Source organism: Aquila chrysaetos, chromosome 25 (genome assembly GCF_900496995.4).
Source record: "Aquila chrysaetos chrysaetos chromosome 25, bAquChr1.4, whole genome shotgun sequence".
NCBI lineage: Eukaryota > Metazoa > Chordata > Aves > Accipitriformes > Accipitridae > Aquila > Aquila chrysaetos.
The window spans coordinates 17273405-17295982 of record NC_044028.1 but is presented as its reverse complement, the minus strand read 5'-3'; the positions used below and the strand labels follow the sequence as shown (position 1 = coordinate 17295982).

At 44.4% G+C, this 22578-nt stretch overlaps 1 protein-coding gene across 7 annotated transcripts in view; it reads left to right on the top strand.

Moving 5' to 3' along the window:
• The first annotated feature begins 3186 nt into the window (after window positions 1–3186).
• LOC115335526 (CREB binding protein) overlaps window positions 3187–22578 on the top strand; it is a 99075-nt gene continuing 79683 nt past the window's right edge. For 6 of the 7 annotated variants that reach the window (XM_041120390.1, XM_041120391.1, XM_041120389.1 and 3 more), the window contains exons 1-2: window positions 3187–3666; window positions 17663–18375. In XM_041120390.1, coding sequence (XP_040976324.1) covers window positions 3582–3666; window positions 17663–18375 — 798 coding nt within the window. In that variant the 5' untranslated portion in view covers window positions 3187–3581. The remainder of the gene's footprint in view (window positions 3667–17662; window positions 18376–22578) is intronic. The other variant, XM_041120392.1, reaches the window with a different exon arrangement.

Genomic DNA, 22578 nt, shown 5'->3' with positions numbered 1-22578 from the left:
CCACAGAGAAGCTGCAGGACACAGCAGCAATAGGATCCTCCTCCTCCACTCCTACTGCCCGAGGTATAGGATTCCCTCCCTCCAAAGCACCTCCTTCCTCTCCCACTCTGTCCCCAGGACTTGCAGCCCCCCTCTGATTTCACCAATGTGGCAACCCTGGTGCTTGCTCTAAAGATAGAGGAGCTCTCCCAGCTAATGGGAGAGGAATCACGGCCTCCGTGAGTCCTCCCATCTGCTCCTCATTCCCAACATCGAGCACGTAGCGTTGCCCTGGCACACCAGCTGCTGTTACAGTGGTGGGTGGTGGTATCAGGCCCTCTTGCTCGGCTGTACGGTCAGAGCTGCAGTACTGGTGTAACATCAGTGTATTGCCTAGCACCAGGCGGTACGAACATCTTCCTGGAGCTAGGCTGTAGCTGTGGGACCGCTCAGGTTCTGTCCCCAGTGGTGGATCTCCATCCTGACTTCATGCCAGAGCTGCAGAGTTATTGCAGCAGCAGGGAAGGGGGTCATAAGGGGAGCAAAATGCTGGGGGGGGTCTCCTGGTGCCAGCCGCTCTAGCAAGTCCTTTGTGATCAAGACCACAAGTGACATAATGGGCAAGGCAAGTGCAAAAAGTTATCCAAGCTGCAGTTCAACATGCACTGACCAAGCTTGTTAAACAGTTGACAGCAGATAGTAAAGGGCACTGCTGTCCTCGGTTGTGCCTGACAGACAATCTGACCCGATTTCCACCCCCCCCCCCCCCCCCCCCCCCCTCCAACAGCAAAATATTTTCCCTCAACCTAAACTGGGGCAAATGCCTTATATTACAGTAAAACACTGCTGGACAAAAGCTGTTGCTCTCATGTCTGGAACCACTGTGAGATACCGAACCTTGTCCCATGCTGAGCCATCCTAAAACAGATGGGAACTCACTGTTATTGAAGGAAATTAAAGCAGGCATAACTAGAGAGCATGCACTTGTGTAGGTAATGAGTAATATAGTGATAGAAGCAGAGGCCTGTAAGAGACCTCCAGCATGATTACAGTCAGATCTCAGCAAGGACAGGCACCATGTAAATAAATACAGAATTTGCAAGTAAATGTAATGAAATGCATGTAAATGTAGACGTAAATGTAATGAATTCGAGTTTTGCAGTAAACAAAAGGCAGACCTGCTCTTTGCAAAAGAAGGTGTCATTACAGATCTCCTTTAAACCAATAAAATGTTGCTGATTAATCCATCGCGGCTTATGGCCTTCATCAATGCATCCTCAGGATTGTCTCAGTGCCCTTCTCCAGTCTGTCCTCCAATTGTGGCTGCTCTTTGGGGACATACCGACAAGTAGGCGATGAAAACAGCCCAGAGCAACCAGTTGGGGTACAAGGAGCTCTTGCTGCCACATTGGCATGTCACGTCACTGGGGCTTATACGACCTGCTTCTCAGGTTGGGAACCAGTATGGAAATCCACGGAAGTATATGAGCTCCAGTCCTATAAACCTGTTTTGGGCTGGGGAAATCTGTCTAGACAGAGCACAAGGCATTTGTAAAGCAAGGCTGCGTTCGGCCCTGGTGCCTGAGCGATCGGGTCAGCTCAGCTTGGAGATCTACCCTCACGTGTGGCTGCACATGAGGGTCGAGGAGCAGGGGAAAAACAACCCCATGGATGTGCAGAAAGCAGTGGGAGAAGCCCGTCAGCCAGGCCACAGCAACCCCTCGCAGGGTACGTGGCTGTGCAGAGGCTGCTGCGTAGGTTTCGGTAGGAAGGCAGGAGGGGGCAGAGAACAAGTGCAGGCAAGGGGGAGCGCTGAGGGAAACCTGGGCAGGGAGATGCTGTGGGGGATACAAGCACCCCATGGCCTCAGCGTCGCCCCGAGGCCCTGGCTGTGCATCACACCCCGAACTCGTCTTTCGCAGGAGCGGGAGGGCACGGGCTGGCACGGCCGCCCCCCAGGATTGCGTTAGGAGTGTTGGGCCTTGCTGCGCCTCAGCTCTGAGGGCCTGGAAGAACGGGGGGCACTGAGGGGGGACCTCAGGAGGGGATGTTGTGAGGGGGAAATTGAGAGAGGACATCTGTGGTGGGACTGAGAGGGGAGACTGCGGGACGGGGACTGCGAGGAGACTGAGGGGACATCTGCAGCAGGACTGAGAGGAAACTGTGAGGGACTGAGGGTAGGATAATGTAGGGAGGGACTGTGAGGGGACCGAGACTGAGAGGGGATGCCCGCGGTGGGACTGAGGGGAGATTGTGGGTGACAAGAGAGGAGGATAACGTGGGGGGTGACCGTGAGGGGGCACAGCTGGGGGGGGTAACCCTACCGGGAGCAAGTAGGGGAGGCTGAGGTGAGCGACTGGGGCAACCGAGGGGGACGCCGAGGAGGGGACTGACGGGTGACACTTCGAACGGGCAACTGTGGGGGCGCCGAAGACGTCCCTGAGAAGGGCGAGCGCACAGCGACCCCGGGGAGAGGGGTGGGAACCGGGCGGGTGGGCCGCCGGGCCCGCCGCTAACCACCCGTCCCCTAACCCGTCCGCGGAGCAACTGAGGACGATCTCGGCTCTTTCCGGCGCCGCTCGCGCCTTTCCGGCGTCGGAGGGGGCGGGGGAGGGCGTGCCCCGTGCGCGGTGACGCAAGGCGCAGGCCCCGCCCCGTCCCCGCCCCCATGGTCTCTGGAAAAGAGAAGAGAAAAAAAAACTTTTTTTTTTAATTGAGGAATCAACAGCCGCCATCTTGTCGCGGAGCCGGAGCGCGGCGCGAGCGGAGCGGGGCCGGGCCGGGCCGGGCCGGGGCAGCGGGGCCGCCCGCCGGGACACGGGCAGCCGCGCGGAGCGCCGCCGACGGGCAGAGGGGCTCGGGGCAGCGGGGCAGAGCCGGCCGGAACCAACCGAGCGCCGCCGCCGGGACCGGGAGCCGCGGCCGCCGCCGCGCCGCGCTCATTGTTTTGGGGCGTTTTTTGGGTGTTTTCGGGTTTTTTCCGGTTTTTGGTGGTTTTTTGAATTTTTTTTTTCCCCCCCTCTCCCTCCTCTTTCCCCCACCCCCCTCCCCCCTCCCCTACCTCGGCCGCGGTTCGGCCGCGGGCGGGGGCGGCGGGCGGGGGCCGCCGTGGGGCCGGGGCGAACCCCCCCCGGCGCGGAGGGGAGGGGACGGGGCGAGGTGGAGGGGAGCGTGTGTGTGTGTCTGTGGGGCGGGGGGGGGGGGGGGGGGGGGGGGGGGGGGGCGCTATGCTCCCCGAGTGACTGACTGACTGACTGAGCCGCCATCCGGGCACCTCCTCGGCGGCGGCGGCCGCCGGGCGGGGGGAAGAGAGGCCGGGAGGAGCGAGGCCGGCAGGGAGGGGGCGCTGGGCTCTTCCCCACCCCGCCCCGAACCCTCCTCCCCTGCGGCCTGCTGCGGCGGCGGCGGCGGCGGCGGCCCGGCCCGGGTATGGGGGAACGGGGGCCGCCGCCGGTCGGGCACTGAGCGGCGCTGTTGCTCGACGGTGGGTTCCCCTTTGGAAGAAGGGGGAAAGGAGAGCTTCAACCCCCCCGCCTCAGACTGCCCCCTTTTCAACGATTACCGGCTCGGCGGCCTTTCCTCGGACGGCCCAGCCGGCTACCATGGCGGAGAACTTACTCGACGGGCCGCCCAACCCCAAGCGAGCCAAGCTCAACTCGCCGGGCTTCTCCGCCAGCGATAGCACAGGTAAGGCCTGCGGGGCGGTGAGGGGGCGGGCGGGCCTTACCGGTGGTTTCTCTCCCCCCCCCCCCCCCCCCCCGCCTCCTTCTCCTCCGGCGATCGGTCGGGCCCGACCGCTCGCCGGAGAAGGCGGCGGGGGGGGGGAGAGAAACCGCCCGCCCTGCCGCGGTTCCCGGCGGGGGTGGGAACCGGCCTGGCGAGGTGCCGGGAAAGGGGGGGGGGAAGGATCCCTCCCGGAGCGGTTGGGCCTCCTCCAGTCGAAGTTACCGGGCGGGACCCGTACGCCAAGTACCGTCCCGGCTATAAATAGCGGTTGGGAGAGACGGGTAAGGCTTTTTTTCTGAGTTAAATTTCCCTTTCCTCCCGTCATCGACCACCCCTTTCGTTTTAATGGTGAAGGGCTGGAGGGATCCGCCTTGGCTTGGATGCTGGGGGTGCCCAGGTGAGTGGGGTGTGGGTAGGGAAGGAGAAAAACCCAGCCATCAGAAACACCAACCACCCGACTTCTGGAGGGGGTGGTCGGGGTTTCTATCTCTACTCCTTAAAACCCATATATCGCCCACAACTAAAAGCCCTATGCAGGCAGCTTTTTCCACTGTGCCCGGCACCCTACAGAATAAAAACTTCCTAATAGCATATTGATATTGTGCTTTTTTTTATCTCACCACCTGTGAGTCTGGTTTAAGGTGCTTGGCTTGAACTGTTCTGAGCATTTTTCCTCAAAACCCAAAGAATTTGCAGGTAAAATTTTAAGTTGTGGGGTTGCTTGCGTGGTGAAATGCCCAGCAGGCTGGCAGTTGCTGCGACTTGTCTGTATGTCGCGTACTGTCTTTGGCGTGCTTTTTTTTTCACTTGTAATGGGTTTGTAGATAATAAAACGCATCAAAATTTCTCATTTCCAGCAAGCGCGTGCCCGTTGTAAATACGCACGTGTGTGCATAAGAGCATGTGTGCGTGTCGTGACGTCTTTCCATGTTCCAACTGTTTTAATCACTGTAACAGTAGCTTTATAGGAACACGAAGTGTGTTCGACTTGCATTTCTGTTTTCAGAGATTAATGAATCTTGTTGAAGGGACAGTGATAAGTTAATCATGCTATGCCTGCTGTGTTTTTGTAGACTGAAAAAATTATTACTATAATTGAGCTGATAAATTCTGTGGGTTTTTTTTGGTTTGCTTAATCTGCATTTGGCAATAGCTTATAGATACTTAAGTCCTTTTGGGGTTTTTTTTCTGGAATCTTTTTCTTCTCAGCCTACAAACAAATGAAACATGCCAAAAAGAAACTGTATTGAGAGTAAGATTTGGCGGAGAATATCTAAGTGAGGTCTTGTGATTGAACTACGCTAATCCCTTTCCTGGAAGCGGCGGAATATCATACGGAAGGATGATATGCAAGTTGCTAGTAAATGCACCACAGTAACTCAGGGAAAACACAGTTTTTCTTTAATTCTTTAGCTAGACATTTTAGACTCTACTGGGAGCCAGTGAAAGATGTTTGAAGCGGTGTCTTTTTTTTTTTTCTTTTTTGAAGTTCAGTTGGTCTGTTCTGGAATGCTTCAGTCATAATTACGTCCTGTTCAGCAAGTTCTAATGCGTCTCGGTGAGCTCTGTGCAGTGCTAGATACGTAAACTCCAGCATCTGCATAAAGTTTTACACAGCTGAGGGGGCCTTTGGTCATCAGGGACGGCAAACCTCAGGTTGTATTTTGAACAAGTAGGAGTGTGTCTGTAGCATTCTGTTGTCATCTCGGTGTTCTTCAGGCAAAATACCTTTCTGCTTGAGAGTGCAGGTAGTGTTTGTGCACTCAGAAGTGCTTTTTCCAAAAAAATCTCTTTAGGTTTGCTGCCAGCAGCTAATGCTGCTTGTTGAAAGATTGCTGAAGGTTTCTGTGCGTTGTAGCAGGCAATACAAATAGAGTAGCGATTGCTATGAAATAACGTGCTCCTGAACGTAAACGAGGCTGCTCCCTTGCGCTGAGGCTTAAATGAAAAAGTTATGTTGCAACCTGAAAAGTTGCATTTGTGAGCAGAGGTGCTTGGGGAGATGGGTTTGAGGCTTTCGCCCTGAACAAGCAGTAAGTTGTGTATTGGTTAACTGAATTGTAATTGCAGTCATTAACCCGTGCTGTTTGATGCTGCAGCTTGGGTGATTGGGATGTGCTTTAAAAGAGGTTGCGTTAGGCCCAGTTGTGCAGTTCTGTTGCTGAACAGTAAGGCTCTGAGCCTGCAAATGCTAGTAACTGAGCATAGCGGTGCGGTGCCGAAGGGTCTGATGGCAGGCCTGAACATTCGGCAGAAAGCAACTGCTCATCCTTGTTTATATTTTGCTTTATGCTTTGATGCGGTCATGTTAAGCAGCTCCTTTTGTCAGGGTAAATTTTAGCTGCCTTTAATCTTTCTGATAAAAATAGCTCCTCAGCTTACCAGAGTGAAGTTTGTGCAATTGAAATTTCTCTACTCACATGCTGAAAATATGACCTTTCCTGTTAAACTTAAGCAGCTAAATCAACTGTCTGGTCTTGGAGAAAGGAGTAGAGACGAAAGGGTAACAGAAATGTGCGCTGTGACCATTGTTAAGTTTCACGATAGTCCCATATTGCAGTTGCCCCGTTGCTCTTTGTATCAATAAGGAAGGTTAAGACTCGTGGCTGTTAACTTAGCTTGTGGTTGCTGTGCGGTATTGAACGAGCTGGCTCCTATGGTAAAGCGTCCATGGGAAAGATTTTTCCTTGTCTAGCCAGGTGGGAGTAGTGCTTTTGTCTAATTACCACTTTATTAGATACACGGTATTTTTCATGCCTAAGCATTTGTCTCCTCTTTAAGTGTTATGAGGCATTCTCATCTAGTGTGCTGCAGAATAAATAAGGGACTTGCATGAAAAGTAGAGTTACAGTAACTTTGGTGATGGTAGCTTATTATTTTAACGTTGAGTGTCGTGATTATTTTGTACATTGCTGGCATTGGTCCTTCGGCAGAATATACAGTGAACTGGTAGCGTTCTTGAGCTGATCTTGGTCTGAACTCTGCATGCAGATTGTGAAAAACGTGCTTGAATGGAGCAGCAGGAAAGCCGGCGTTCTTCAGGTGCCCCTTCGCTGTGGTTCTGCAGGTAGCTTGGTGGTGGTCTGTGCTGCATTGCAAGTAACGCCTCTATCTCTATGTGTTAACGTATCCTGCAGCCTTCTGCTGTTGCAGAGCTATGCTAGTTCCAGAAACGACAAATCATAATTTGGGCCAAAGCAGAGGGTGTCCTTAACGGCATTATGAGTTAATGAATTCCTAAAGTAGGTGAAGTTGGAAAGAAGGTGAGATGAGCAGCTTCAAAAGTCCATTTGAGCTGGATTTTCACCTCATACTTTCTCCTGTGTGTGGTTTTGGGGTTTGTTTTTTTCTCCACAACTTCAGATCATAAACAGATTAAGCAGTATGGCTGCTGCTGCAAAAGCTGCAGGCTGAGATCTCTGGTAATTCACGTTCTCTTTATGGCCCAGTGTGTTAGCATCGCAGTGCCTATATTTCAAAACTGGGGGAAGACTGGCCTTGTCACACGTGCCTTTGTATGTGCTGAGATAAATAGATCTCTGGTTAACTCCCAGCGAGCTACAGCACTTCGCAGAAGGGAATTTGTGTCGATGGGCAGCCTGATTTGATCTCGCTTTCCTGCCACAAACCTGATAGGTGTATTTCAGTGGATTTAGTTTTTACTTTTAAAGAGGTGGACTACCTTTAAAACAAAGTAGCTTAAGGAGAGGCAGCGAGGCTTTCTAAGCTTATGTTCACATGCTTAGCTGAGACTTCAGATGGACTGATGTCTCGGTGATCTAAAACCAGATTTTGTTTGTGTGCGTGAAAGCATTAGTATGCATGTTTCAGAAGGGTTCATTCCTGTGTAGTTGAAAAGTTTCATGGAAGCCTGTTTAATCGGTCTGCTCTTGTTTTATATGGTACGTGCAAAACTTGAGTGTCATTTGTGTGCTGTGACAGTAAGACTCGCTTTTACACACTTGCTTTCTCCATCTCTCCCTGGAATAAGGAAAAGGGTAATTCCACTAAGTGAACAGACTTGGATTTATAAGCAGAAAATTGGGGGAAGAAATGCTTCTTCTGAAAAGATGTAGGTGAAGTGTGTGTAGTTGTAATTATTTCACAGGAGCGTCCTTTGTTTTGTGGTACTTGCACCATAACTAGCTGGGATGGGAAAAAAATGCGGTGTGATATTTCATGGCTATATTGTTTTGTAAGACTTACCATATACATGTAATGACGGGGTGGCGGATGGGAGATGATGATGCCAAGCAAAAATGTTTACTTTGAGCTGTGTTAAGTTTGATACAAGCTGTATTTTTTTTGCACCTTAAGTGACTGACTTGCATAACTTTGTGCCTGCAGTGGTAATCTGGGACAGGAGATTTGTAAGATTAGAAATTGGCTCATTTATTGAGAGTCTAGCACAGCTAATTCTTACCAATTCATGAAGCATTGCTGATAGCAGGTTATTGTATACTTTCTCATTGTTTGGTTTTTTTTATAGATTTTTTTCCAAGGAGTTTGACGCTAAGATCTATGTGAGATGAAAAGTTGAGCAGATGATCTGCCAGCCTGATTTTATGTGACAGTCCGTAGTCCTACAATTGTGTCCATTCCTTTTTTGAAATTCATACTTCAAGTGATAATTGCATGTGTACTTGTGAGTTTTATCAAATTGATTCCTTCCCCCACCATGACTTAAAATTAACTCGGTAAATGCTGTCTTGTGCTGTGGCATAGAGCTCCCAGAAAAGCCCTGCCAACAGCAGGCAGGAATAAAGGCTGTGCTCGGAGGGTCAGTCTTTGTTGTACCCCAGAGATCTCTTGATAGCTTGTGAAATGATTCCCAGTTTTCTGTTGCAGATTATTCACTTTCTATTCTGGCTGAACATTCCTTGGAGTCATAGTCCAGTGCCATTAATTATTTCTACAGCAACATGCTGTCTTTTGGTATTCTATCTGCAACTTCTCATTAAAAAAAAAAAATCCACCTATTCTTGGTGTTTATTTTTATTAGAGAATTTGCTCGCTGTTGTTACCTGCTAATAAAGAACATGAACAAAAATCTTGCTCTATTAGCAAAATACTGCAGGTTAATGTGAAGTCAGGGTGGAGGGGGTAGTTGAAAAACAGGATTGGAAAAGTTCTGGGGTTAGTTCTCATACAATGAAAAAGCATGTGGGATAGCTTAGAAATCTGACACTTCCACCCTAATTTGGTTTACACTTTCAAGAATTTTTGCTTTGTAAATCTTCCTTTTAATATATGTTATGTTTTCCATCTGTCCTCTCAGATGTCTAAGATACAGAAAGGACCTAAATCTTTTATTTGGAAAACTCTCTTTAATAGAGAAGTCTCAACAAATACTATCAAATATTGTGCAGAATCATAGTGTGAGTCAAAAGAAAATGGAAACTTCTATTATCACTGGTAATTGGCAGTCATCACTCAGAATCTAAATCTCTTAACGTATACTCTTCAAAAGCTTCATTTCATCTTGCCTTTCGTCTTTTCTTATTCACCACCATTGAGAAATAAGGATCTTACTTGGAACACTGGATAAATGCAGTATCTTTGCTTTGCAGTAACTTCGTGTGTGTGTGTATGTATTTTTACTTATACATATAGAAATCTGTAAAATAACTCCTACTTCTCTGAGGGTCATCTTTAATGCTGTGGGAACTTCCTCAGGCAGACAGCGTTGTCAAAATGAGTCGCTCTTTCTAGGTGACGTGCCTCCCAATCTCACAGGGAGACATTATTTCATTGCTGCTGTTGGAAAACTCTGAGGCAGACATCGGAGCTAGCTACTTTCTGTTGCACAGTGAGGAAAATGGTGTATTAGATTCCAAGCCCTGTCTGTGTGTGTCATACCTGAAGAACACGAGCTTCTCTCTCGCTCTGCCCAACTTTAACCTGGCTGGTACTTTGATAGCTGTTTTAGTGGGTGTTGTTGATGACATAGCTTCTGTGTCATCTCCTGTATCGTTTCATCTAATGGAGCAAAGAAACGTGGAAATTACCAAGAGACTTGAATTCAGTAAGTACTGAATGTAAATCTGTTTTGTAGTAGCTGTGAAGTTTTTTCCTAAGGTTCATAAACTCCTTTAAGGAAAGTATTAATGAGAGTGATTCAGAACCTCATCTCACTGAAATCAGTGCTTTAAAGTAAAATAGATTTGTGAGGGCATTGGGTTTTTTGTATTAAGTCAGTTATGGTTGGGAGCTTTTTTAGAGTGAAATACATAAAAATCATTAGTTTTAAGCGCATGTCTGCTGTTGCTTCTTTATGCACATTTGGTTTATTTTGTGTTGTATGTTCCTGCTTGAGTTGCCAAGCAAATGACCCTTCACTTACAATTTGGTATCAGAAATAGGGATGAAAAAGTGGCATTAAAAAAAGAAGAGAACGGAAACACACTTTTTGCAGCTATTACACATCATAAAGGAGACACAAAACTTGCCTTTTTCCTAGTAATCTTGCGTAACACTTTTGTTTGTTTCATAATATTACTTCAAGTACATATTAATCATTGCTGGTTTAGTCTTTGCAGAATAGGCCTGTTCTGTGCCGCTTCTACAGCAGGCACGTAAAGGTGGGAACTTACAGAGAAGGACTTCTGTAGCTGAAGGGAGTGTTGGAAGCAGCCTGAGCTAGAAGGCAATACTGAGCATGGAGTTCTCACCACTGATGCTGTCAGTCGTTGTGGGGAGGGTGGCGGACCGAACAATTTAAAATCTGAAATGCCTTGTGTTGACCTGTGTATTTAATAAGTCTATAGCCAGGGAACATCACAGTTAAAGTTTGTTTGTCAAGATAATTCACATCTTTGGACATTATCTGCTGATTTTTTTCCCAGATGTGCAGTGAGGGTGGCCCAGCCTTAACATGAAGCAGTGGGTCTGTCAGTTGTGTGAGCTAACTGAAGGCGTTCACATGCAAACACTCTGTTTTGGTACAGGCTGTGCATTTCATGCTGCCTTAAACAAGTGCCCACTATTAATTACTGGATTCTCAGATGATTTCTCTTTCAAGGGTCATCCCGAACTTAAATGTTTTGTCAGCTGTTAAAATAGGGCAACAGAAAAGATGTGTGCATTTGTGATAGGATGAGAAGAAGATCTCGCTTCTGCTAATATGCTCCAAGATACCTAAAATACTTAATCTTCATCAGGATGATCTTGTGAATGAGAAGCTGATGTTACCAGTGCGGCGGTCTCCCAGTCTATAGGCAGATTGCTTGCCTCCTCTTCCTTCTGTCCAGATTTCTGCTCTTATGGCAAATAAAATTACTGAAGCATTTTGGTCAGTAAGTGTGTGTAGCCTGATTGCCACACGCAAGGTGACAATACTCTTGTCCGTGGTGTTGATGCTACTGAGTAGGATTTAAAGTTACTTGCAAGAGCAGACATGGCAATGGTGTCAAAATAGCGAAGACACCTTGGGAAACAATTAAGAGGAAGAATGGTTATGGAGAGGCTATGTAGGACCAGAGGAAAGCAAAGTCAATCCATCATTTGCTCTCCAGTGCTTCCAAGAACAGACCAGAGTGAGCACTCTCATTGGGCTGCTTCTGCCACACGTTTTGGGGGCTGTTTTGGTTTTATTCCCTTCTGGCATCTGGGAAGATATAAGAGACTAGCTTCTTAGCTGAATGCATTTTTTCGTATTTGTTTCTGTATATTAATTTTGGTACCAGGTGCATTTAATGTGCCCTTATATACTGCTTTTTTTTAATAGTGGAACATTCAAGTAATCTGTGATTTTTTAAAATTTTTTAAATTTTTTTTTAATGGAAGGGTAGTAGAAGTAGATCTGAAAATGGATTATTCTCAAAAGAAGCTAGTATCTTAGGTTTTTCTGGACCTTCGAACAGACTGTATTTTCATTATGAGCACAGCAAAAGAGATGGTGGAGGCAGTTTGGATAAGTGTAGTAGAGAAACTTGAGGGTATGACGTTGATACACAATGTGCAAGTGGAAAGAAAGGCTGGGAACTAAACTCGGTGTAATCAAGAAAGGATCTCAGTTGATACCATTCTCTTTTTGGGGAGGTGAGAAAGAAGCCGGGGGCAGAACAGTTGGTCTTTCCTGTATCAGGTAGCTGTTGTTAGCACACACGTTAGTTGTGGTATAGAGGATATAGATACATGCATTTTCCCCATCCTGACTTGCATGTCTGGTGTTCGGGTTGGTGTCAAGAGCATTTTTAAAACTGAATCAATAACACTGGTAGCATTGCAGTAGAGGTTAGAAGAGAACTGATTCTTTTTCATTAGCTGCTTGATTTGTTTTCTCTGTGTAATGAGCTTCAGTTTTGAAAAGTCACTTAGTTGCTGAAGTCTTACAAAAATGGATTGGGGGAGATTTTAGGAGCTTGAAGCTACTTAAGATTAACTAGATTCTAAGCTGATAGTGTCCCTTTTGGTTATTGGGATGCACAAAATGGATCTAATTTAATTGATTTTAGGAACTGTGTCACTGTTTAGTTGCATGTCTGTACCCTGAATGGTATTCATCTTACGGAGAATCATGCTTTGCCAGAAGACAAGTTGCAAAGGAAGCGTGGTAGAACAAATGCCTCCTCCTCAGTCCCCCTACCCCTAAAATCCTAGCCATAGGAAAGCAAGAGAAGGCAAGTGTTACACCCATTTTCAAGAAAGGCTAAAAGGACAATACAGGCAACTGCAGATGTGTCAGCCTCCCTGCCACCACTGGGCAGATCATGGAGGAGCTGGAGTGAATTTAGTGAATGGCTACCAAGGAGGTCGGGGGACTGGAGGACTTGCCCTTTGAGAAGAGGCTAGAGGGGCTGGGGTACAGACCTCCTGATGTCCCTTCCAACCGGAGTGACTGTGAGTCTGTAAGCAAGAGAGCACTGCAATACTTATTCCAGTGAGTTTCCTAGAGGCAAGTACCTAGAATGCCTAAAGGTGAGACTCATTTCTGTGTATCGATGTATTTCAATTTTGACCAGTCTACTGACTTAGGAATGAGCAAACCAGACTGTATTTCTTTCTCATCCCAAATGCAAGTAGTTCAAAAGATCAGGCAGAAAGAAATTTAGCTAAATATCCAAAACTTTTATTATGCAAGCCTTGGGGCATCCCACTTGTTGGGATGCTTCCAGATGCCTGCTATTGGATCTCTCATTTCCCCCGCATCCCCTTCCACCCAGCCGTTAGGGTCTCCTTGGCCCAGCCAGGTCCCTCATCGCTGTCTTTCTCAACCTGGTTGTTAAACATCATATTTTGAAGAAGTGGTGCTCTTCTTCTGAAAGTCAAGGTCAGATGCATGTGAGTTTGCAATCTTTCTGGGTGTCTCATTAGGTTAAGATGCTAATGCAAAGTTTTCTTACTGGAAATTTTTTTTTTTCTATGAATGCGTTGTTTAATTACTCTAAAATATTAAATGCGCTAATTGTCTTTTATGAAACAATAAATTATAGAATCCTCAAACCTCGAAAAGAGGTTGGAATGGATGTGGTAATTGCTGACTGCACCAAACAGTATGGCTATTGAGTTGAGTTACCTGACATCGAATTTTAGGGAATGGCTGGAGCTCTGAACTGTTGAGGCTTTGTCTGCTGGGGTCTGGCATGATTGAAAGAAGCCTTACAAAACAAAATTGGGCTCACTGAAATGTAACAGCTATGTTGGCATGAAAGAAAGGCACGGTGAAAATACTGCTTGTGTACTGGGGCTGCAGTGTGACTTCAGCGTCTGCTCGTGGATGGGCAGTCAAAGTTTGTGACGGGAAGATTCCTAATCACGTTTCAAGTGGAGTTTATGCTGTAAAAAATTAAACTGAATTTGGTAGTTCTTCTCCTGCTTGCTGTGTGATATGTTTGAGATATTTCTTTACGTGATTTATTGCCTTAGAATGTTTGTCACCTCTCCAGGCTGAGCTAAAGGGAAAAAAAAAGGGTGACATTGAAACAAGTTAATTGATTGAATATGTATATTAAGAAAGAGTCTCCTGATAACAGTTGCAAGTAGTCATACAGATGAAAGTGTTCTGCCTTGAGAACGCAGCAGTCTTTTTTCTTCTGTGAAGGCTTGGAAGGAAACAGAACATCTTTTTTTATTCTGGTTGCTGAAAGTGTTGTCCAGGAAGGCAGAAAACTGTGACATTTAAGCTCATAAAACTGAAATTAGGAGAGAGTGTGTCTCAAGTGTTTTTATCTTCTATGTGTGAAAATAGCTGCTCAAAGAACGCAAAATTCTCAAATTGGAAAAGGAGCCCTTTGGAAAGAGTGGGGGTGTTGTAGTTGCCTAGTGCTTTTCCACCCCTTCCAAAAGACATGTTACCTGGTTTTTGGCTCTCCTGTTAAGAGGACATTTGGTTTTATGTAACAGAGGTAATCAAAGGTGTGAGGTTTAGGATTGGAAGTGCTGTGTTAGAGATGAGGTGCTACGAGGTGGGCCTCCGCAGCCTTGGTCAGCTCTACTGCTTCCTGAGCGCTGAAATTAGATGTATGTGCCTTATGAGTTAAGGGAATCTATGCTCCTTTAAAATAAAGACCATTTTTTCTGTTCTGTTGCATGGTAGGTAAGCGGCAGGTTTGAGAGACGAAGCAGGTACAAAGCTCAGTAATTGGGGTGGGACTCCTCAGTGCAGGTGTTTTTTTGAGCATTGCTTCGGATAACTGTATGTAAAGGCAACCGTGTCTCGATTTTTAGACTCTTGGTAGCTGCCATTGACTTTGAGAAACAGTTGAAGCATTGAGAACAGGATCAATTATGTTGTTCTCGTGAGGATGGGGGGGACTGAGGTTACTTTTCATTTTGCTACCAGTAGAAATGGGCCACATTCTTATTATGGCAGATTTTTGTAGGTGTATAAATATATTATTTTTATAACTGCCAAGACAATCTCTTATCTTTATGGATTTGTTGCAGACATGCTCAAGTAGCCTTTTGTTTTCTGTTGTATTTTATAACTGTTGTAAAATGTGCCTTGTGTTGATGTTTTTAACGTACACAACTGATTAAAATATAAAAGCAGGAAGATTAATCATTGCCTGAATATTTGAATACTCGGTGAATTTTTACACAGCCACTGTGCTAAGCTGTTTACCTGCTTTTCATTTTCTTGCTGGGAGAGCTGTAAACCTTCCATACCTAACCTTAACGTATAGCCTTCTTACAGGAGCTTAAGAGTGGTAGATTATTTTAGGTTTTTAAGAGGTAGTATTCCCAAATGCTTTCTTTGCTCTTTTTGTAAACTGCAAAAACATTTCCAGTCCTTGGCTCTGGCAAGACTGTTAAGAGTCCAGCCAGCCAAACAAAAAAAATTTGAGCACTTATACTCCAGCATCCCATTTTGAAATACAACTGGAAAAAACTACTCTTTTTAAGCCACAGCAACATCTTCCCCCCCACATTTTGTCACTTCTCCTCTGCCCCTGGTGCCACGTGAGCATGCACACACACAAATATATATCTTTTCTTCATGAAATATTAACAATTTGAGTGCAGAAGCTTGGAAAACCACTGTTCGTGGGATTTACAAAAGTTGTCTGAACAAGCGCTGTAAACCTTGAACTTCCCAGCAAGCGGGATGATGAGAGCAGCTTGACAAAGGCGAAGCTTCAGCCACGGACCCTGTGTCACCACCCTTGGTGACGCGCAGGCGGATGGCTTTGGTTGTGCTCCAGGCTGCGGCCGCTGCCGGCGGTGGCAGAGCCTGTCGGTACGTGGGGAGGGGGGCTGTGTGGCAGGGACCCAGGCACCGAGGACTCTCTTCTGGCCAAACGGAGGTTGGTACTGAAACCAGGTGATGGGGTTTTCATCAGAGGGGGGTTAGAAATGGATGGAAGGTTAAAAATAGTGCAATCTTGGAAGAAGGAAAGTAGAACTAAAATATATAGGAAGAGACACAAATTGCAGCATAGTGAGTGTGGAGTGGTTATATGGGAAAGAGGATAGATGAAGCAATTGCCCAAAGGAATGTAGTTGAAGGTACACTGGGAATTTCTGCAAAAGACAAGCTGAAAAGGTGAACTAAACAACTGAAGGGAAAAGCAGCAAGTAAGAGAGAAACTAAAAATACTGTGATGAACCTAGCTAACGAAAGTGTTAGTTACTTCCCACCTTGAAAGGGAATAGGAGGTCTGTTCCTGAGCTGTGGTGTATTTTGTCGTGGCCAACGTACTGCAAGCCTGGAAGGATTCTTCAGAGCTTATCGACTTCACTAGGTAATGATGTCAAGATGTAGGTGCGTAAAGGACATGCTGCTCTGAGCGCCTCAAAACAGGCAGAATTTAACATTTTCGTGTATGTTTACTGTCGCTGTTCATGTAATTCACTGGTCATTGCAACACATCTGAAAATTTGATTTTCATTTTTTCTTCGGTTAGGTTGAATTGAAAATTCGAATGCTGATGAAATGCATTGTATTTAAATGTACTGAGATGCGTTGGTAATGCATCCTAGCTTTGTGATACAGGTTACCTGTTGTTTGATTTTTGTTGTTTCTTTTCGACACAGCTAGTGTGGTCCAGGCTGTCACTTGCTGAACGATCTTACGCCACTTTTGCAACCGGAATCTTGCACCAACTTTTTTTGGTTGAAGAGTGAATTAAACTTTAAAACAATGAAGCTTTTGGGATGCCCTTCTTTAGAAAAGAATTTTTGTTTGCTGTAACCTGGAAAAAATTTGATTTGTCTCTTGCTCACTGTGGGGGACTAGGGTTTTTCAGGGCTGGCTTTGGGGGGCAAAATAAAGTTTTCAGACATTTCTGTTATGTTACAGTAAAAAGTGGTTGGGTTAGATCACATCCTTGGACTGGAGAACTTTTCTGACATGTGCTGCATGTTTGAACAGCTGCTCTGATGAATTGAGGCTAGTCTGCTTACATGTTTATTAATATTGCTGTATGCACTTGTCCTAATGTCTTCAAATATATAACTTTCACTTTCACATGGAAGTACCTATATACAGTCAAGTAACTTTCTATTTTTAGTTACATACTAAAATAACATTGTTACACAGATGCTGCTTATGATGAGCAATGAAATATTGTAGTGAACCTGACCTGCTCCTTTTTAAAAAACACACCACCACCACCCCCCCACCCCCCCTGACTTTTTATCAGTCTCAATGTTCCAGCCAGGCAGAGCAGTTCCTTCAAGTGGCTTAATGAAGATTTGATTGATTTATTTTGCTCATCTGGAGAGTGTGTGGATTACCTCTGTCAATATTGGGCTGGGCACTTAGAGAGCAATTTGAATTATTTGAGCTGTTTGGGGATCAAGAAGTGACTGGATTCAAGAGCCATCAGGAGGAGAAAATGCTGACTGCCTTTTGTGATCTTCTGAGGTAGTGGATCATGATAGAAATCAATGACTAGAAACGGATATTGAACATCTTTATATGTGAGACTGGGATCAAACTACTGAAGATGTAGTTGTCTTTTGATCAAGCTTCGAAGCGTAGCTGGAAGATGTTTTTGGCTATGCGCAAACATAAATTACAAGGTTGAGGTAGGATTGCTGGGTGAAATGCAGTGGTTTGGGATTACATAGAAGGTCGGATAAGGGGATGTAATGGCTCTTTTGGGAGAGTAAATCAATAGGAAAAATCTCTTGATATTTCTGCCGCCTTCATTTAGCTAAAAGAAGAGAAATTTAGGAGTTACGTTAGATCATTGTATTCGTGCCACCTTAGTTTCTTAAGCTTGGTATGACGTTTTGTCAAAAGTCTTGCGAAAAAACTACGTATTGACCAGTGCCCTACCCTGTATGGTTGTATGTGCACAGTATGTATCGACGACTGTGCTTTCTGAAAGGCTCTGGAGTTCACATTATGGGGACCCTTGCTTTCTTGCTGGCAATATTGAGTCTTGGGTAAAGATGGACCTTTTAATGCATGTCATTGTTTAAGACTACTACAAAGTAGTGTAGATGAATATTTTAGTTACTTGTTTGTCATGGTTTTTCTCACCTCTGTTTCTGTTTTAACTTGTAGATTTTGGATCTTTGTTTGACTTGGAAAATGACCTTCCTGATGAGCTGATCCCCAATGGCGAGTTGGGCCTTTTAAACAGCAGTGGGAACCTTGTTCCAGATGCAGCTTCCAAACACAAACAACTTTCTGAACTTCTAAGGGGAGGCAGTGGCTCTTCCTTAAACCCAGGAATTGGAAATGTGAACTCAAATAGCCCTGTCCAGCAGGGAGTTGGTAGTCAAGTTCAAGGGCAGCCGAACAGTGCTAATATCGGTAATCTGGGTGCTATGGGTAAGAGCCCTTTAAACCAGGGAGACTCTTCTGCTTCAGGCCTGGCAAAGCAAGCAGCAAGCACCTCTGGACCTACCACACCTGCATCACAAACTCTGAACTCTCAAGCACAAAAACAAGTGGGGATGGTGACGAGCAGCCCTGCAACATCACAGACTGGACCTGGGATATGTATGAATACTAATTTCAGTCAGACACACCAGAGCCTTCTCAACAGTAATTCTGGTCACAGTTTAATGAATCAGCCTCAGCAAGGACAAGGGCAGGTAATGAATGGATCTCTTGGGGCAGCTGGAAGAGGAAGGGGAGCAGGAATGCAATATTCTGCCCCTGCCATGCAGGGGAATGCAGGCAGTGTGCTGGCAGAGACTTTAACCCAAGTATCTCCACAGATGGCTGGTCACACCGGACTGAATACAGCACAGACAGGAGCAATGACTAAAGTATGTACATATAACTTAATATATTCTATTTATTGCACTTGGTTTTTCTCCATACAGATGTTTAGAAAATGTAGTAGATTCTTTTCTGGAACAGAACTAAAGAACGCACCTTCTTGAGTCTGTAGTTAACTGCTTCAGTCACCAGTGATAGCATGAAAGCAAGATAATTAAAACAGTATTTCTCATGTAATCAGAAATGAAAGCACTTGTTGAAAAACACATACTTGAAGTTAAAAGCTGGATAGTATCTTAGCAGGGTGAATTAGAAAAGAGTAGTGTAATCCTGCAAAAAGGAAGCAGATGATTACTTCTGTGCAGGATGTCAATTTAGCTACCAGACAGCAATATCTTCTAAAGCAATGTGAAAACTGTTGGAGAAATATTTGTAGATTGAAGGGAGAGGTGTAGCAATTGGTCTTCCTGTCAAGGACTACTGTCCACAGCTGTGCAGGGAATGTTTTTCAAATACAGAGGAAGTGATCTGAAAACATCAAACTTCACATAGATTACTAAGCTAAGGCAAACTCTGTGAAAGGGAAGGGCAGTGTCTGGGCAAGAAGCCTAATTCAGTGGCTGTTGCAGATTGGGGCAGGGAATATATACACCTGGAAGTATCTGCCTCTGTCTTGGAGCACTGCTCTGGTCCCTGCTTGATATAGTCATTGCTTTTTAGTTCTTTGTTTTCCAGGTGTGAGCTTAGAGAAGTGTTTTGATTGCTGCTCCTCCTGTCTTTCAGTTGGATAGCAGTGTGCCTCATGTCTATGTTGCTTTGGTACAGTTCCTTCCTGAAATTTTGATGGCAAAACCACTATGTTCTGACACGTATAAAAAGATACTTTATAATCTCTGATATTTTATCTGTTCGTACATCACTAGTCATTATTGTTGTGTTTATTAACACGTAAATGTTAATTCATTGATGTGTTAGGAATCGTGGAAAAAATTGCACTGCCTGACATAAAAGTGTATGTCATGTTCTCTGAAGAAATGCTGGCATCATTGTGGAGTACTGTACAGTTAATTTTAATTTTTTAAAATAAAAAAAAGACAAACATAAAAAGCATTCTCTCTGCAGTGAAGGGGATCCCTTTGCTTAAGGAAGAGATGCTTGTGGTGTGAGTGAAGGTCATAGCATGTGAAAGTGGATATAGCAGTCTCCAGTCTTTAAATCGGCTAAATTTGTTGTGTGGAGCGGATTGGTCTGCACAGAAAGAAAATCAGCTTATCTTTCATTTGTTTTTCTTTGAAATTTGTGGGAAGAGTGACAAATTCTAATTATCTGGCTTATTTCTATAAGCTTATGGATATCTAAGTTCTTAGGAGTAGATTTTTCCTCGCCACTACGTAGTTATGTGATGAAACTACTAATTTTCTATGTGAACTAACTCAAGTAGAATTACCCCAAAGCAAAGGAACCTGCCTAAGGTCTTCATCTGACAGAGTATATATGAACGTAGTGGGGGAAGTTCTGTGAGGTCTTGGTTTATCTTGAACAAGCCCACCCCTGGTAAGGAATAGGCCAGCACTTGGGACAAATTTCATTTTTCAAGGACTTCAGTCTTAGCCTGATGCCAGCTGCAAATGGGATTCGCCAGCTTGGGAAGGCAGTCTGGACTTTCTCAGTTAGCATATGTTCAAGAACTAAAGTAAAAGTTAATTTGAACAAGGAGTAAGTTGGAAAAGAATAGCGGAAGTATCCCTATTACATAAATCATTAGTTTGTTCTCTTATGCAGTGCTGTGCTCAGCACTGGTGATGCATTTCTGAAAGATTAGAGCAAATTTAGTGCTTTCAGAAGTCCTTACACACAAAGTTGTTCGGAGAAACTGAAAAAGTAGGACTGTTTAATGACAGAGTGTAAGTAATAAAATGGTGCTTCTGTGAAGGTGCTAGCACTTAAGACAACTTTAAAAACTTGGCCAACTTACAAGAATAGAAAAAATGGTGTTTTCCAGGGCTCCATCTCTTGTTGAACAAGATGAAGCTTAAAAGCATTGCGTTTGGTGGTTTGGGGTTTTTTTTGTGTAGGGGGGTGTGTGTGTTGTTTTTGTTTTACTTTATTTACATCTTGATTTTTTTCTTCAGTAAGAGAGTGGGTGAGCTCAATGTTTTACACAAATATTTTGTGTTTCCATTTTGGAACAAATTACTTGCTCCCTGTATTTTCTTCTGACAAGCAGCAGCATTCACTATTTTTGCCATTTTCCTTAGTAGGCATTTGAGGATTGGCATCCTTTTCCAGTCTCTTCCCATCCCCCAGTTTATTGTCCTAATAGCTTTTTCTCTTACTGATGCTCCAGTTGTGATGAAAGCTTTTAAGAAAAGTAAAGAAATGTTTCAGTGAGTTTGTTTTTCTGAAACTGAAATTTCTGCTGAAGGAGAATGTGGGTCGGTTTGTTTTTTTACCTCCTGTTCCCTGATGTTTACCACTTAATGTATACAGTTTAAAAGATTTGAAGAGCAGCAATAGAAGTGGTGAGGCAGCTGATCTACCTAATAGTGAATGTGCCTAACTTGACTAAATGGCTTAAAATGGAGCTGACATCATGCTTGAAGAACTGTGTCAAGGCTGGAAGCAAATTCTCTAGGTGGTGACTGTAGCAATATATCCTAAGGGAAAGAAAGAGATGTGAAACACAAATGCAGAAAAAAAAAAAACTAAGAGAACTTTTTAAACCAAGATTTTCTCATTATGTTTAAAATAAGTGATGTGCATCACTGATTAACCTCATTCAAGTATGGCTCAGAAACCCATTTTTCTCGATTCAGTGTGTTTATATGCAGTGTATAGCACTCATGACCCTTTATGGTTTGGGACCAGTTTTGTTGGTCAAGACCTTGCTTCCTTGATGGTTTGTTCTAATCCTTTTTTAGTAAATGACTAATCAAGGAAAGTCCATTGCTTTTTCTGTTTTTCTTTCTTGTGGTATGTTTTTATAAGCATTCTTCCTAGCAAGAGAAAAAGGAGGAAAAAAAATCCAGGATCTGATCCTTTCACCTGCTCTCAGAAATAACTGGGATTCATTTCATCTGGAGCATCATAAGCCATTACTGTTAATTTTGAGCTGGACTTAACATTTTAAGGCAGCTCTTGAAAGAATGAAAAGTATGCCAGAAAGGAGTGTGGTAACTCAAGCTCATGATGCATGTGCTTGCATAAGCCAAAGGTGGCAGATAAACCTTACCCCTAACCAGTTTAAAAGGGGATGAAAAATAACTGATTCTCAGTGTCAGAGGGCCATAAGGTGCTGACATCAAGACAAATGTTTTTCAATTGACAGAGAGAGTTTAAAGCAAAATACTTCCTCAATCTATAGAGACATGAGCAAAGGATTCCATAGATTTCATATGATCCTCCGGAAGAAGCAACCTGTCAGTACAAGTTAAACAATAGCTGTTAAGATCATAGTCCTGTTTTCTTGGAGTACATAGCATGTCCTTGATAGCCTAGAATATTTTTGGAAATGGGGAGTAGAGTAGTGCCTGAGAAGATTTTGTGACTTAAAGATACAACAACTTAATATAGCAAGGATTTGAAGTCTTCATTGGCTGTGACTGTGCAATTTGCATATTCAGATTTATTTAGAGCCCCTGCTTTGTGATTTTTGACTTGTCTGAGATCATCTGGAAACCTCTGAGGAAACCTCTCTTCTATGCTACTGTATATATCTCTGCTCTGTTCACTGCCAGACTCCTTTCCTGTAACAGTTTTGTTTGTAACTGTGGCATTGTGGCCTTGTTTTCTTGGATGACCTTACAAGGATAGTTTTCATTTGACTGGGTTGAAGTTCTTTAAGAAATCTGCTTAAAAGAGCAGAAGGATTCTTCTTTGAACAATTATCACTTGGTGGGGGTAGAGGAACAGATCATCTTGTCACAGTGATTTCCAGTAGTAGTAGAATTGTCCTTTTGTGTTGTACCATGGTTTTTTTGTAAAGTCCATTAAGTCCAGAAAACATTTAGAAAATCTTTTTAAATTAGAGTTCCTTTTTTAAGATTGTTGGTTGTCGGAACATGTTAAGCAGTAGCAAAGCTAAGCAGATGGTCTATTGCTTCCATAGAAATGAGCACTTCATTGCAAGCACGCTCTGTGCCTGATACTCTCCTGTTGCTGTGAGAGTTCATCTTTTTCAAATGAGGGAGATGAAGTCTTCATTGTGGCTGGCAAGAGCTTGAAGTTGTGTTTCTGTAGATGAGATGTTA